Genomic DNA, 13,169 nt, shown 5'->3' with positions numbered 1-13,169 from the left:
AACCCTCCACTTTGATAGCCGGTGACGCTAGCACAGATGAGGAAATATCAAAACATTAAAACATCCCCCACCTTTAACTGCTTCCTCATTACACTATCAGATTGAAGATTGAAGAACTGAACCACTCAAAGAGCATCGATGCTAAAGACCATCAAAACACGAAGAGAACTTGATAGATCGAAGAAAGACTTTAGCGAGACCGTCGCCTGACTTCCCCTTTTTCTTTTGGTAGTCAACCACTTATAACCCCGCCCTCACGATTCGATTACCAGATTTCACTTCTCTCACCTCTCATCTACAACACTTCTTCAGGTGACAGTCGTGATGCATCCCTCACGTGTCTTCAAAGGTAGAAATCTACCTTACTATACCAATTCTAGAATACATTGATTTCCTGGGCTCGGATCCCCCTTCTCCTCCTTTTAGACAGCACCTGAGACACTGAACACTACTAACCAGGATTCACAGCATCACCTCATTGCGTGCCCAGCCCTGACGGAAGATTTATTGCTACACTATCATCGCAGAGCATCACAGTGCGCTTGGCTCTCTCACTTTCGATCGCGCATGTGGTCAAATTGCCCCCAGATCTCACGACCCCTGTAACCACGCTCGCATGGTCACCTTCATCGTCCCGTATCCTTGTTGCAAGTGCCGACCAGATTCATGTCTCGTCAATAGTTGACTCGTCATTTCGTGCCACGATCAAGAACCCTGCAGTTGGAGGTGGAAAGCAGACACTTGTGCAGTTTGGCGCCCACGATGACGAGGTCTTTGCCTGTGCTGCATTTGGCCTCAAGTTTTCCATTTTCGATCTATCAACTTCTAAAGCTATCGAGATAGGCAACCCCAAGTTTTACCTCCCCTCATCCGCCCCCAGGGGCTTTTCTGTACGACCTCAGACGTCACATCTTGCCATCTTGACCCGAACAAATGGTCGAGATGCTATCAGTATTCACCATCCCAAATCGAGGCAAGTTCTGCGATCTTGGTACCCGGAAACAGTCGACGCTCATGGCTTGAAATGGACCCCTGACGGCCAATGGCTTCTGCTGTGGGACGCCCCGGCACATGGGCATAATCTCTTGCTCTACACACCCGACGGCCAGCCTTTCCGTTCTATTGGGGCGTCCAGCATCACGGGAGGCGAGGATGCCGACCTCGAGACGGGGATTAAGAATTGCAGTCTCAGTCCTGACGCGTCGCTATGTGCCATGGGCGATGGCAGTAGAACTGTGGGCGCTCTCAGCACGCAGACATGGAGAGGTGGCCTGAAACTTGTACATCCCACTACGGTTGTCCCCAAGGACACCCTGCAGGTGAGCTCACTTCATCTACGGCTTGCTTCGATTCTCACAAAATATCCTAGGTCTGGCAGGAGCAGCTGAACGATTCGTCCCACGGAGGGAGCCCGTATACATTTCTTCGTGCGAACCAGATGGTTGCACCTCCGAACCGACTGATCGACGGCAAGATCCCTAACGAGGTCAGAGCTGGATGCTCTTCATTGGCCTTTGACGCATCTTCAACTCTGTTAGTTACCAAGCTTGATGATACCCCTACCACGCTGTGGATCTGGGATGTCACCGCAGCTGAGCTCCGGGCAGTACTGATGTTTCACTCAGTCGTGGACTTTCATTGGCATCCCACTGCCCGTGAGCTTCTTCTGGTGACATGCCAAGATGAAAAGTATCGCGGTGTGTCCTTTGTTTGGGACCCGCTGTCCGAAGGTCCCAAGCCAGTCTCTTTGGGCGCTCATCTACCAAACGGCAAGATTGTTGGAAGGACTAGAACAACATGGATCAACAGTGACCCCGAATTCCCGGTTGTGGTGATCTCAGACGCGCAAAACGGAGTCTTAGTATCGTGCTCAGATGGGGCACAGTGCCCGACTCCATGGCGTGAGGGGGCGGTTGGTGATAGAACCATGGGATCGGTACAGGATCTTGGAGATACTGTCGACATATCTTCTCTGATGCCAGACGACACATCCACCTTGGACGATACCTTCTCTTTCAAGCACGTGTAGAAGGAGCGTCGCCAGGGCCACCTCTGTACGGCACAAACTGAATCACCACCTTTAGGAAATGGTTACGGCTTGGCACGTGTAAGGTTAAAAAGGATGGAAGGACAAGGCTGGACTCTATCGGAGATGATATCCCGCATTTGAGTCATTCCAGTGGCTAGGGTCATGTTACACGAATGGCGCTTCCATTTGATGTCAAGGGCATGACTGCATAACGAGGCTGTCATAAAAGGCGTGTAGTTTCCTCTTCTCTCGTGGTAGCGACAGCTTGCAAATTGCACCTCCAATAAGCAACGAATCGAATCCACGTTTTGTTGGCGCCACGGAAGCGACATGCACGTATGGTTGCGAAAAGAGACCTCAAGTTACAGGCTGCCACTGCTCTTCTCACCGTGAGATCAAGAGAGAACTTTGGTACCTTGCGCCGGGCATTCGATCATCGCCTTGATTGTCGATGGATCTGTCACTACCTACCACCGAGCTAACTAATATTTCGTCAAATGGTGGAGCAGTGATCGCAATATGATATGTCATTATCTCATGCGGGACTCAACCCGGTCCTCTGCATGTCGACCAGGGAGAGACATGCCTAGACATTTACGGCTGGTGGCTTGGATTGATCTACAGCACCTGGGCATAAAGCTGAGTCGAGGAACAACGTCTACGAGAACCTGCACCTTTTGAAGATTTCTATCTAGCGTCGAAGCGCGAAATGAACACCCTTACTTCCGCAACGACATTGAACCCTACGGTTTCGGACGATCTGCCTCTAGCTGGAACCCCACATCTCGAGGCTGAGAGTCAGGATGCATGTCGAAACGCCGACAGGGATCTCGGGTTACACTGCACCGTTAATCATCCAGGAGGAGGCGAGCTTGCCAGATCCAGACTTGTTAGTCTCAACGTTTCTCGGCGTTCTCTCAATACTGAGACGATATGTGCCTCTGCAAATCGCCCATATTTCGGTGTCCTTTCCGGACCCCGGGGCGCCCAAATTATGGCCCGCGTGCTGGGATCGAATGCAAGCGAATCCAGAGCTGGTAAAGAACGATTCAAAAGCAACGTTTGGAAGATGCTAGACGGGTTGTTGTCTCTTCTGCTTCTATCTTGCCGCTCTCATGCCAGCTGTTGCGAGAAGCTAGATATAAAGCATACACACGGCCTTTGCTTGCCATTGATTCACAATATGATCGAGCCTAATTCGAAGCTTCCAAGAGCCTTCATTCAGAGCCCTGGAGAGCAGCGCGACTCAGTGACAAGATAGTACAGTTGACCAAACTCATAGTTGCCACTTTTCTAGTGCGCACTCCCAGTTGCTTCTCATGTCATCGTCACACAACTTTTGACTTTCTTTCCAAACTCTTGTAGCATCGCGCAAGAACCTGCTCGGAACTGGAAACTTGTCGGCTTCGTGCAGATTCCTTCATCCTATGCCTGCCGAAGCTACAGTCCAAGCGGACGTTGGTCCCGGCGATGAGACTGGCATCTACTACATTACCATTTGCAACGTGCGGTCTTTCCCTATCCATCATGACCTGTGCTACGGTAACAAAGCTAACTATTCTTTCAGTTACCATTCGCAACCTCGTGGCAGGAGTTGAAAGATTGGACACGTACAGCATGCGTAGTGGACCATATCGAGGTCTTCCAGAGCAGTACCTCAGGATGGGTCCGAGTCCGGGGAAGAGAGAACTTTGAAAGGGCATGGGGTAAGCATACATCTCGCAAGACGAATATCTGGCCGAGCTAATGTGGTAGCAGCCCTTCTCAACGGTGGTGTTTTCAAAGGTCGCTCGATCATTGCGTCCGACAGAAACCGTGAGCATTCTATCAAAATCAAGGAGCTTGCTACACCACCGCAAGCTGTCATTTCACAGACACTGCAGTATCAAGCCACACCTCCCAGCCCCTATTTCCTGCCAACTTCGATGGCTATGTCTCCGCAGTATTCTGCTGCACCTGGGCAGGTAAGCTAGCCTATCTGAAGACACAAGCTTTGAAGAGAACCTGGTAATGACTCTTTGACTCTAGTACTACATAGCTAGTTACCCTCCGGGCAACAGCCCCCGATTCACCACTCAGTCTTTCTCGAACCCAAGCTACTCCCAGCAGCTACCAGTTACAGTAACCACAAACACTCCAGCAACTTATGCGGCTGCCAGCCCGGGGAGCTACTACACATACAATGATACCGGTACTCGGTTATTTCCCCCAAAACCAGGTGCAGTCTCGTACACTCCACAATACCAACATGAAGGAAGCCAGCTTGCTCTTCCTTATCGAGGTATTAGTGAGCATCCAGGGTACTACCCGAATTGTAGCTTCTCCAGCGGCGAGCCATCCTATAGGTCGGAATACGCGGTACCGGAAACACGCAAGCTATGTGTGTCGCCATTCCCGCAACAAGCGGAAGCCGATGAAGTCAAATCTTGGGTTCGGCGCAAAGTGGACAAGGACAAGATCGAATCCATCGAGATACCCAAGAACAGCGACAGCAATTACCTCAGGGGCTACATCTTGGTCGTTTTTGAAAACGTCGCGGCAGCGAATATTGCGATGGAGCAGTTCAACAAAGCACGTTTCCAGGGCAGAAGAATGATAGCGCGACCCACTCGAGAGGATGTAGAGGTGGAAGGGCTTGGGGAGCCCAGCGTTTCGCATGAATCGTCAAACTGGGCCGACTCTGAGAGGAGCGAGGCAAATGTACCAACTGCTCCATCCCGCAGGAGAGATGATGGCCGAAGACGGAACGAGAAGTCCCAAAGGTCAAAGAACAAAGGGAATAAGCCAACGGGATCCGATAAAAAGAAGGCAACAGAAAAGAAGTCGTCTTCAAGCAGGAAATCTTCGGGGTCGCAAGTGGATAAGAAGTTGTCGTCGAAAAAGGCATCCGCCGAAAAGGAGATCAGCGTCAAGGATGAAAAGCCGGTCATCGTTGATGGAACCTCCCATCATCATGACAAGCACTGATGTCCTGGATAGAACGAAAACGAACGATTCAAACCTTTCAGCGTATGTCTATTAATAAATGTCAGGGGCTGCTCAACAACAAGTGACGGACAGGCCAGAGCTGGAATTTGTGACCACTCCAACAAAGTACAAAGAGTTGAATTATCATTGCCGTTACGTTTGTCCTAACTGAAGACCACATGGGCATGTTCTACTGCGTGACTAGCAAGCACTAAAGTCTGACGCAAGGTCAAAGAGCTGCATGTCAGTGAAATCTTTGTCCCTTGGGTCTACTATAGGAAACGTCACAGCCCAAATCATTAATCCTTGCAAAGGCCGTGCATCCTCAAGGATCAGATAATGTCTAGCCCAGATTGCGTGGAGAAGTCGGAAAAAGAAAGGAAAATATCTCTGATATCTGACATCCCTACAATATACCCACCATGCCATGGTGACACAGACCAACAAGATTCTGCGGAGGCCTCTTGTTTCTTTTGATTCGGGGTTTCTGGCCAAACGGATCAAAAGAGAAACGTAAACGTGAAACAAACCAGCCCTTGTTGGCGCTCGCCTCAACTGTTGGATGGATGCATGGCTACCTGTGCTTCTCTTCAGTGGAGTTCTCTCACCTCACGATGGGGTTTCCTATCTCGTTGCTCTCACTCAGTAACTTAGCATTGCCCAGTGTATGGGCCTAGTCTGTCACGGCTATGCTATTCCTGACCGTGTTAGCTGATGTTCCAGAAGCTGGTGCGTACAACCCCCGAATATTCGCGGTGTTATTTCCCTGTGGGCCAGCTCTAGTCCATGTTAGCTTGGAAGCTAAAAATTAGAACCTCGAACCGAAAATTCGTAGGGCTATCGGCCTGCTACAGAGCACAGTAGCACTACCTATGTCTTGGGCTGCCACTAGCAGGGAGACGAGGGCTGTGTAAAACAACAGAGCTGTTGTTGCACACCGCATGATGGAGGAGGCCACAGGTGCTTCGTGCTTGTATCTCGGTGTGTCATGACGCCATAATTATATGTGTAACCATTAACCATATCTATTCCATTGCATGTATAAAAAGCCCCGTCATAACCCCATTCTATCATTCTCCCTTCCCGTCCCCATGTCACACAGAGTGAACCTTGTTGATTGGTAGTTCCGCGACTTTCAGACTTGCATGTTGCTATCGTATGCAGTCGATATCGTTAGCACGGCATATTGCCGGTAGCCCCGGGCATGCTGTACAGTGACTGGCGCTACGCCCGTGCAATGTAATGTAATGCAATGCAATGCATGTTTGGCCCAGAACATTGTGCGAATAGACTGCAGCGATCCTTGTGTAACATGACAAGTGACTCCACAGTCTTTCTATCGGGGACACGCCGGCCGTTGGGCCAGCTGAATCGTACCGTATCGAATCATTCTACCTCAGGCTTTAGCTGTAGGTCGCTGTCTGTCTGGTACGTCCCCCTGTCAGCTTGTCTAGCACGACAAGTGGTGCTTCTGCTTCCCTGCCACACGCCCCTGACGGTCTCAATATAGATGCTTGTGGTCTTGTGCGGTTCTTTGTCTTTTTTTTTTTTTTTTTTTTGGTAATAGGTATGCATGTCCGACTGAAGAATGAACATAAGTTTAAGCTTGCCAAGAAGGAATGCAGCTTAGCTTTGGGAATTGAACTTTGCTCATAATGTCTCGACCTCATCGCCTACCCTTGTACGGATAGGCACCTCGTGAAATATACGTCAGATCAACCTCCGAAGTCCATCTTCAGTGCAATACTTGGTTGCCCGGACTCTCCTGTTGCAGCCTTGCTCACATGGCCTGTGTTTTGCCTGCCGAAGCGAATTATCTCTTCGAGGAACCCCTTTTGACCATCGCTCATGCCGCCTACTACTGCTCTGAACGTCTCCTGATCGATCGCGGCAAGCTCGAGTAATCGTGCGCTAGTCTCTTGGTATACCTCCTCACCTTCAGCTGTTGCTCGGGCCATCAATGTTGGGATCACCACTGCCATAGCGGCCAAATGTCGACCCCTAACACCCGTGCCCACGTATTGGCAAAGAGTCTGGGCAATCAAGGACCTAGCATTCTCGGGATCCTCAGGGTCTGTATCAGTCACAAAGGCTACAAGTCGGGGAAACAGATAACGAGCAATGCTGAGATCAGCACTGGTCTGGGATGGCTGGAGCAGCAGCGACTTAATGCAGTTGGCCGCGATCTTGGCAGTCTAAAATAGGCTATTGTTAGTTGATGTCCCCAGAGTGGGGGGTGAAAGTGAGCCGGCTAATACATACCATTCGATCAGTGAGACAGTCCATCAACTCCTCAAGATAACGGGCCACAAGAGCTTCAGAAGCTGGAAGGTGATTCTGGCCTCCAGTAAAGAGGATTGTCGTAGCCAGCAGACAGTTCTTGACACAAGTAAGGGATTGAGGAGCCTCACGCTTCTGTGCGTTGAGGTATATCGACAGGAATCGGCGTAGGCATCCCTGCAATTGAATATCTGTGGAAGATGGCTCGCCATTGCTGTGGTTCCTTCTTGACTTGGACATGCTACCGACGAAACGCTTCAGTGTGGACAGGGACTGTGGGACTATGAGCTCCTGGCAACCAGGCGTTGATAAAATTGTGGCAAAGATGTGTATGATGCAAGCATGCAGATCGGTCTTGATGATAGCTGGAAAGACCTCTGCAGCATCCACGAGCGCGTTGAGAGATGACCGTACGAGAAGGATGGCTTCTTCATTCATCTGGTGCCTGGCTGGTTGGTTCCCTTCGGAAAGATTTGGAAGAAGCCCCGTAAGAACAAGAACGATGATTCGCGTCAGCTCAAAGAGCTGGTCAATATCATCAGACAGGTCGCCCTCTTCAGTGGCGTGCCTCCTTGCAGAAGGGTGCGCAATGCACAGAACGCTTGCGATCTCCACGATCACACCTTGAACGTCGAGGCTCTCGGTGAGCACTAGGCGATCCAATAAGTCCATGGTCTCGGAAAACACATCCGGCCTGTAGATAGCATGGCCAGACACACTTGGGTGGAGGATCTTCTTGAGGGCTTGAAGGATGGCTAGCGTCTGTTCGTGCGTAGCCAAAGAATCGCTTTGCCCAGAACGCGTGGCAAGCGCCTCAAAGGCCAGACCGAACAGAACAAAGAAGAATGCCACAGGCTCGTCTCTGTAATTGATATCGGAATTCTTGCTCTTGCCGCTCGCTGAGGGACCATCTGATTCCTTTCCATCGAGGGCATCAAACACAAATTCACTATCCTGTTCGATTAAGCTGGCAATCGCATCTACCAACTTCAGCCAGGCATCCTGGTAGAACCGCAGCAATGTCTCGCGGTTCAGGGCTGCATAGATGGTGTCGAGACTCCCAGAGAGTGAAGGGGGTCCCAAGGTCATCGAAATGTCAGGCTCGAATCGAAGTCGTGCGAACTCACGAAGTGACTCCAACCAAAGGGGCGTCAATGTGCCGATGTGAGGCCTGAGCACATCCAGGAGATATTTCTGCTCTGAGCTTGCAACCTGGAGCTCCGCCCAAGCAGAGAACACCGATATCTTTACCATGACCTGCGCATTGGAACTCAGGCTTTTCAGGTCACCAATCGCGGCATTCTCACTATCTTTGGAGAAATTCTCTAGAGCGCTGACAAGAGTCTTGAGAATCCTACCCATGCGATCCACGTCGGTGACAATACCGATTGAGATGAAGCTAGCACAGACATTGACTGCTTCTGAAGCAAGTTCAGGTGATGAGTCGGCTGCAAATGCTGGGGTAAGAGCGGAGCTGATTTGAGCCTGATACTGCTCCAGCAACATCGCCTCTTCAAAGTCTGGATCGGGTGTTTTGCCAAACATCTTGAGTATGTCTCCTATGATCTTCAGGCCCCAGATACGGAGCTCCGAGACACTAGAGGTTGACGCCGAGAACGCCATGCGAACAACATCTGCAACCTTGCCCTGAAGATCGCTCTGGGCTTTGGACTCTCCATTGGCAGTCACGTCCTTTGCAATTATCAAGAACATCTCATCGATGCAGCTCAGTGCAAAGGTCGTTACTTGCCATCTTAAAGGCTCAACTTCAGAAGTAGCCTTGGTTTCCTTCTCATCTTTAGCAGCACCAGCTGCAGCAGCGAATCCAGCAACCTCCTCGTCTTGCAAGTCGGGTAGGCCACTGCCTTTAGATCCAGATTGAGTATCTTCTGTCTTGGGCCGTGCTCTTGTCATCTTGAGTACAGCCTGGAATCTCTGAAGCCAAGCATTGGTCTCCGTAAGACATGTATGATGCATCCAGTTGCGGATGATGTTGCGAATTCCGTCATGAGACGGAACGGTGTCAAGGACTAGCCAAAGCTGTTCCTCAAACCCAGTCTCAGCTTCTCTGAGGACGTCCTGTGGATTCCGTTTCATCATATTGTGTATCCCATCCACTGCTACATCTCGTAAAGTTGTGGATTCAGACATCAGGTACTTTTGAAGCAACTTGACGTAGTCAGCGAACTGCATATGTCCAGGGGCGTAAAGCGACAAATGCTCAAGGCAGCCCAGCGCAGCCCGCTGTACCAACAAATCATCTTCCTCACGGAAACGGTTAACAAGAGTGAATATCAGCTCTCTTGACTTCGTGGCATCCTGCAGGTCAGGACCCAGGACGTTAATGAGAGAATCAACGCAACGAGCGATAGCGGATGTCGTGGAAAGTTCGAGCTCCAGATTCATTGTAATTGCAGAGGAAATCTCGGCATGATGGGTTTCTGAAACATAAAGCTGAACAAGCATGCCTAAAGTGCTGGGGACGTAGCCAGCAAAACTTAGCCCCGAGGCATCGGATGCGAGTGACAGTGCTTCGAGTGCCCAGAAATGGACCACCGGGTGAGGGTCATTGCAAAGAGACATTAAGATGCCGAGGATTGTCTTCAGGTGGTAACCGGCCGCCATGCCACCCACCTGAGTTTGGATGGACCCAAGTGCCATGGCACAGCCCGCTCTCGCACTAGGTTCACGGTTGCCCACAATGGTATCGACTAGGTACTTGATCTCATTATTCGTAAAGCCATTTCCGTACACATTGCATAAGCGAGCAGTAGCAGCGTACCCCAAGCTTCTGACATGTTCGTCTGGGTCAAGGACAAAGTCGCGAACGATATCTTGTAGCAATGCTTCCACTGCCTGGTTCGAAATGTCACCTGGAGGCGATTTCGTCTCTTTCACAGCTACCCTCATGGTTGTGAGAATGGCTACAGCAAGGTTGACGTTGATGGCAGCCTTGCGCCCAGGATCTCTGATCAGAGTGCCAGCAGATGCAAATGTTCGAATCTGTTCGAGTATACTCTCCTGAACCTTGCCAGGAGTGAGTGGGAAGGCGAATGCAAACAGCTGAATAGCCGCATTGATGACCTCCGTGGCAGGAGGATCAGGACTTGAAGCTGAGTCTGTACTGCCAATATACAAGACAGAGGCATCATGCTCTAAACTGCCACAGATTGGCGAGCGCAGGAGATTATTTATCATGTCTTCTGGACTATCGAGTTCATCTGTGTTTCCATCATCGGAATTTTCCTGCTGCCCAGGGAGCTTTCTGACACGTGGGCCAGCAACAAGGCCAGTAATGCCGAAACCTGAATTGTCGCTCACATCCCAGACAGACTCGAATGTAGCGGCTGCATTCGCAATCGAGGCACTCAAAGAGTTTGGTGCATAGTTCTCCGGGTCGGCGAAGAGTGAAATCGCGAGTGTCAGCAAATTAGACTGCAGGAGTGCCTCGCTTCCACCAGCAGGACTGAGGTTGACGAGCTTGACGTAACATTGCAAGACTCTGCGCTGAACCATCATCTCAAGATCTTGGAGCTGTAGGGCAGGGGCTAGTCTCTGGCTGACGTCGTCAGAGGTCTTCTTAGACGGCAGAGTTCTCAAGAAAGCCGTCGTGTTCTGGAGCATGGCGGCTATTCTCTTTGACACATCCACGGTCAAGAGACGACTGTTGAATTCGAGGAAGGCCAAAATCGAGCCCATCGCGCATTCTCTAACATGTGTCAAGAACGACACCTCTAGGAAACTTCGGGCTGATGTATTATCTTTGGCGAGGGGTTTTGGAAGCGCATTCTTCCAAAGTAAAAGGAGCTGTGATAGATGTATCTTGACAAAGTTTGGCCCCAAGGACATCAAGCCTCCAATAAGAACCCAAGCGACTTGAATCTGTGTGCTTGCAACCCTGAGCTGCGCTTGACTGCTCGATTTCAACATATTTGTCGCAATAGTCAACACGCGACTGTTGATCTCAACTGACCCATAGAGTGGACGAGCAGGGCTTGCACTCAGAGTTGCGGCGAGTCCATGAGCAAATCCAATGCATCTTCTGGGCGAATTACGTCCCGATCCGAGAAGGGATAGTTCTCGGTTCAGGCTGTTCATACAAACAGAAAGGCAAGGAAGAAGCTGTTGGGGGCAGGCAAGGACAAGCGTCTTCATGCAGTGAGATGCAAATACCTGAACAGTATAACTGGAATGTTGCAAGACTTGCAAGAGACCGTCTCGACATGATTCTGCGAAGGTATTTGCCGCAGATCCTAGTGATTGGATAAGCGAAGACACAGCGCTCAGCGTCGCGATCAGAGTATGCTTAGAAGGCTCTGGCCTTTCTGCTAGAGCTTGAGGGTAGTTCTTGAAGACATTGTTGATGAGGGATTTTGCAGCGGATATTTGGCCAGACTCTCCCAAAATCTTGCGCCCAATGACATCTTGTATAACGACGTCGACTATATTTCTGGAAATCAGAAGTCGATATCGATTGTTGGCGATTGTAGAGTGACCCAGCACATCTATCGCGAGACTCTCGACTATTTTGAGATAGTTTGTCTCAACAAGCTTTTCTCCCAGTCGCCTGAAAAGCTTACCATAGCACACACCAATGGCTGCTCGAATTCTGTTTGAGGCTGTCGATTTTACATATTGGGATGCCAGGTTCTTGAGGATATCCGTCAGAGACAGAGCTAGCACTTGACTGCGCTTGCCTGAAGGAGCTGGGCTCGCTGATCTAGAGGGAATGTCCAGCTCATCGTCGGCAATGTTAGGTATCGTGGACTGGCGTTTCAGTGCTTTTTTGGTCTTTTTGCCCTTTGGTGACGCAACCTCTGGTGGACCGCCCTCTGAATGACCCTGGAACAAGGCTTCGGCAAAGCACTCTGCTGCAGCCTGTCGGACCTGGACTGAAGGAGAGTCAAATGCTTTGGATATTGCAGTCTCGAGTTTGTCCAAGTCACTCGAGTACAAGAAATAAGGTGTGTGCCTGAACAATGCTTTGAGAGTCCGGCAGGCGGAAGCAACAACAAGATGGCCTTTGTCGGATGAAGCATGATTTCGTCCTTGCTTCCAGATGTCACGCGCAATCACTTCATCCATGCTACCTTCAACCATACCAACGATCTTCCCAAGCGCGGCAAGGCAAGCTGCACGGATTCCAGCATTGTTCGAGGAGGACTTGAGAAGCTTGAGTAGGGTTGAGCAAGCAAGGGGGTGTAGTCCAATGGCGCTGTCGCCAGCAGAAGCGAACACATCGCCTAGGCAGACAATAGCCGCATGCTTGGTCCGTATCTCAGCATCGGATTTTGACTTTCCACTCGATATAATTGCGATCAAGTCGTTGATCGTTTCGAAGAGAAGTTTCCTGTCTCCAATTCCGAAGATGTGTGCTAAGCATTTCCCCAAATTATTCCGGATGACTCGAGAAGGCTGTGGTGAAGAGAGGTTAATTATCTGGAATATTTCCTTCTTGAGATAGAATTGCTGTGCTGTGCAATCATCCGCTGCTAAGTCAAGGACGTGCTTCGTCAAGCTCGAGACATATGTGAGCAGGAAAAGATCTTGCTGTTCGGCGGGGAGGGACTGAAGCTTGGGGAGATCGAGCTCTGGATTCGTAGTCGCGGTGTCGGACGGAGCTTGCGCTTCGGGATTCCGTGCTGGAGCTGGAGCTTCAGACTCCTGTGTTGACGACATTGCGCACGAAAATCGACGACGTCAACTATATGAGAGTTCGATGAATACGTAGTGAAGTCGCAGGAGTAATTGAATTTGTGGTCTCTTGCTATGAATGTTTCAAGAGGTAAGACTGGTAATGGATACCTAAAGTAGGTAAAGTACTGACTTCGAGATCCCCTAGACTACTTACCTTAGTACCTTATGCCACATGCCACTTAGGTTTCATTGCTTC

At 50.2% G+C, this 13,169-nt stretch overlaps 3 protein-coding genes across 3 annotated transcripts; 2 read left to right on the top strand and 1 right to left on the bottom strand.

Annotated features, from left to right (window-relative positions):
• Positions 1-324: 324 nt before the first annotated feature.
• Positions 325-2,029, top strand: FOIG_12177 (uncharacterized protein; the record flags this gene model as incomplete). The annotated part of the gene is made up of 3 exons (XM_031212976.1): positions 325-349; positions 469-1,319; positions 1,370-2,029. The coding sequence occupies 3 exons, from the start codon at positions 325-327 to the stop codon at positions 2,027-2,029; spliced, it is 1,536 nt and encodes a 511-aa protein (XP_031057272.1).
• A 1,427-nt stretch (positions 2,030-3,456) lies between these two features.
• On the top strand, positions 3,457-4,996 carry FOIG_12176 (uncharacterized protein; the record flags this gene model as incomplete). Its single annotated transcript, XM_031212975.1, has 4 exons — positions 3,457-3,534; positions 3,597-3,735; positions 3,788-3,993; positions 4,058-4,996. 4 exons carry the CDS (start codon positions 3,457-3,459, stop codon positions 4,994-4,996), a joined length of 1,362 nt encoding a protein of 453 aa, XP_031057271.1.
• Positions 4,997-6,521: 1,525 nt separating this feature from the next.
• FOIG_12175 (uncharacterized protein) lies at positions 6,522-13,142 on the bottom strand. Its single transcript, XM_031212974.1, has 2 exons — positions 7,259-13,142; positions 6,522-7,191 (listed from the first exon to the last, which is right to left on the bottom strand). Exons 1-2 carry the CDS (start codon positions 12,953-12,955, stop codon positions 6,712-6,714), a joined length of 6,177 nt encoding a protein of 2,058 aa, XP_031057270.1. The 5' UTR covers positions 12,956-13,142; the 3' UTR covers positions 6,522-6,711.
• Between the last annotated feature and the right edge of the window lie 27 nt (positions 13,143-13,169).

Source organism: Fusarium odoratissimum, assembly GCF_000260195.1.
Source record: "Fusarium odoratissimum NRRL 54006 unplaced genomic scaffold supercont1.25, whole genome shotgun sequence".
NCBI classification, from domain to species: Eukaryota; Fungi; Ascomycota; class Sordariomycetes; order Hypocreales; family Nectriaceae; genus Fusarium; species Fusarium odoratissimum.
Note: the sequence above shows the minus strand (reverse complement) of the source record. Positions and strands in the feature narration are given on the sequence as shown.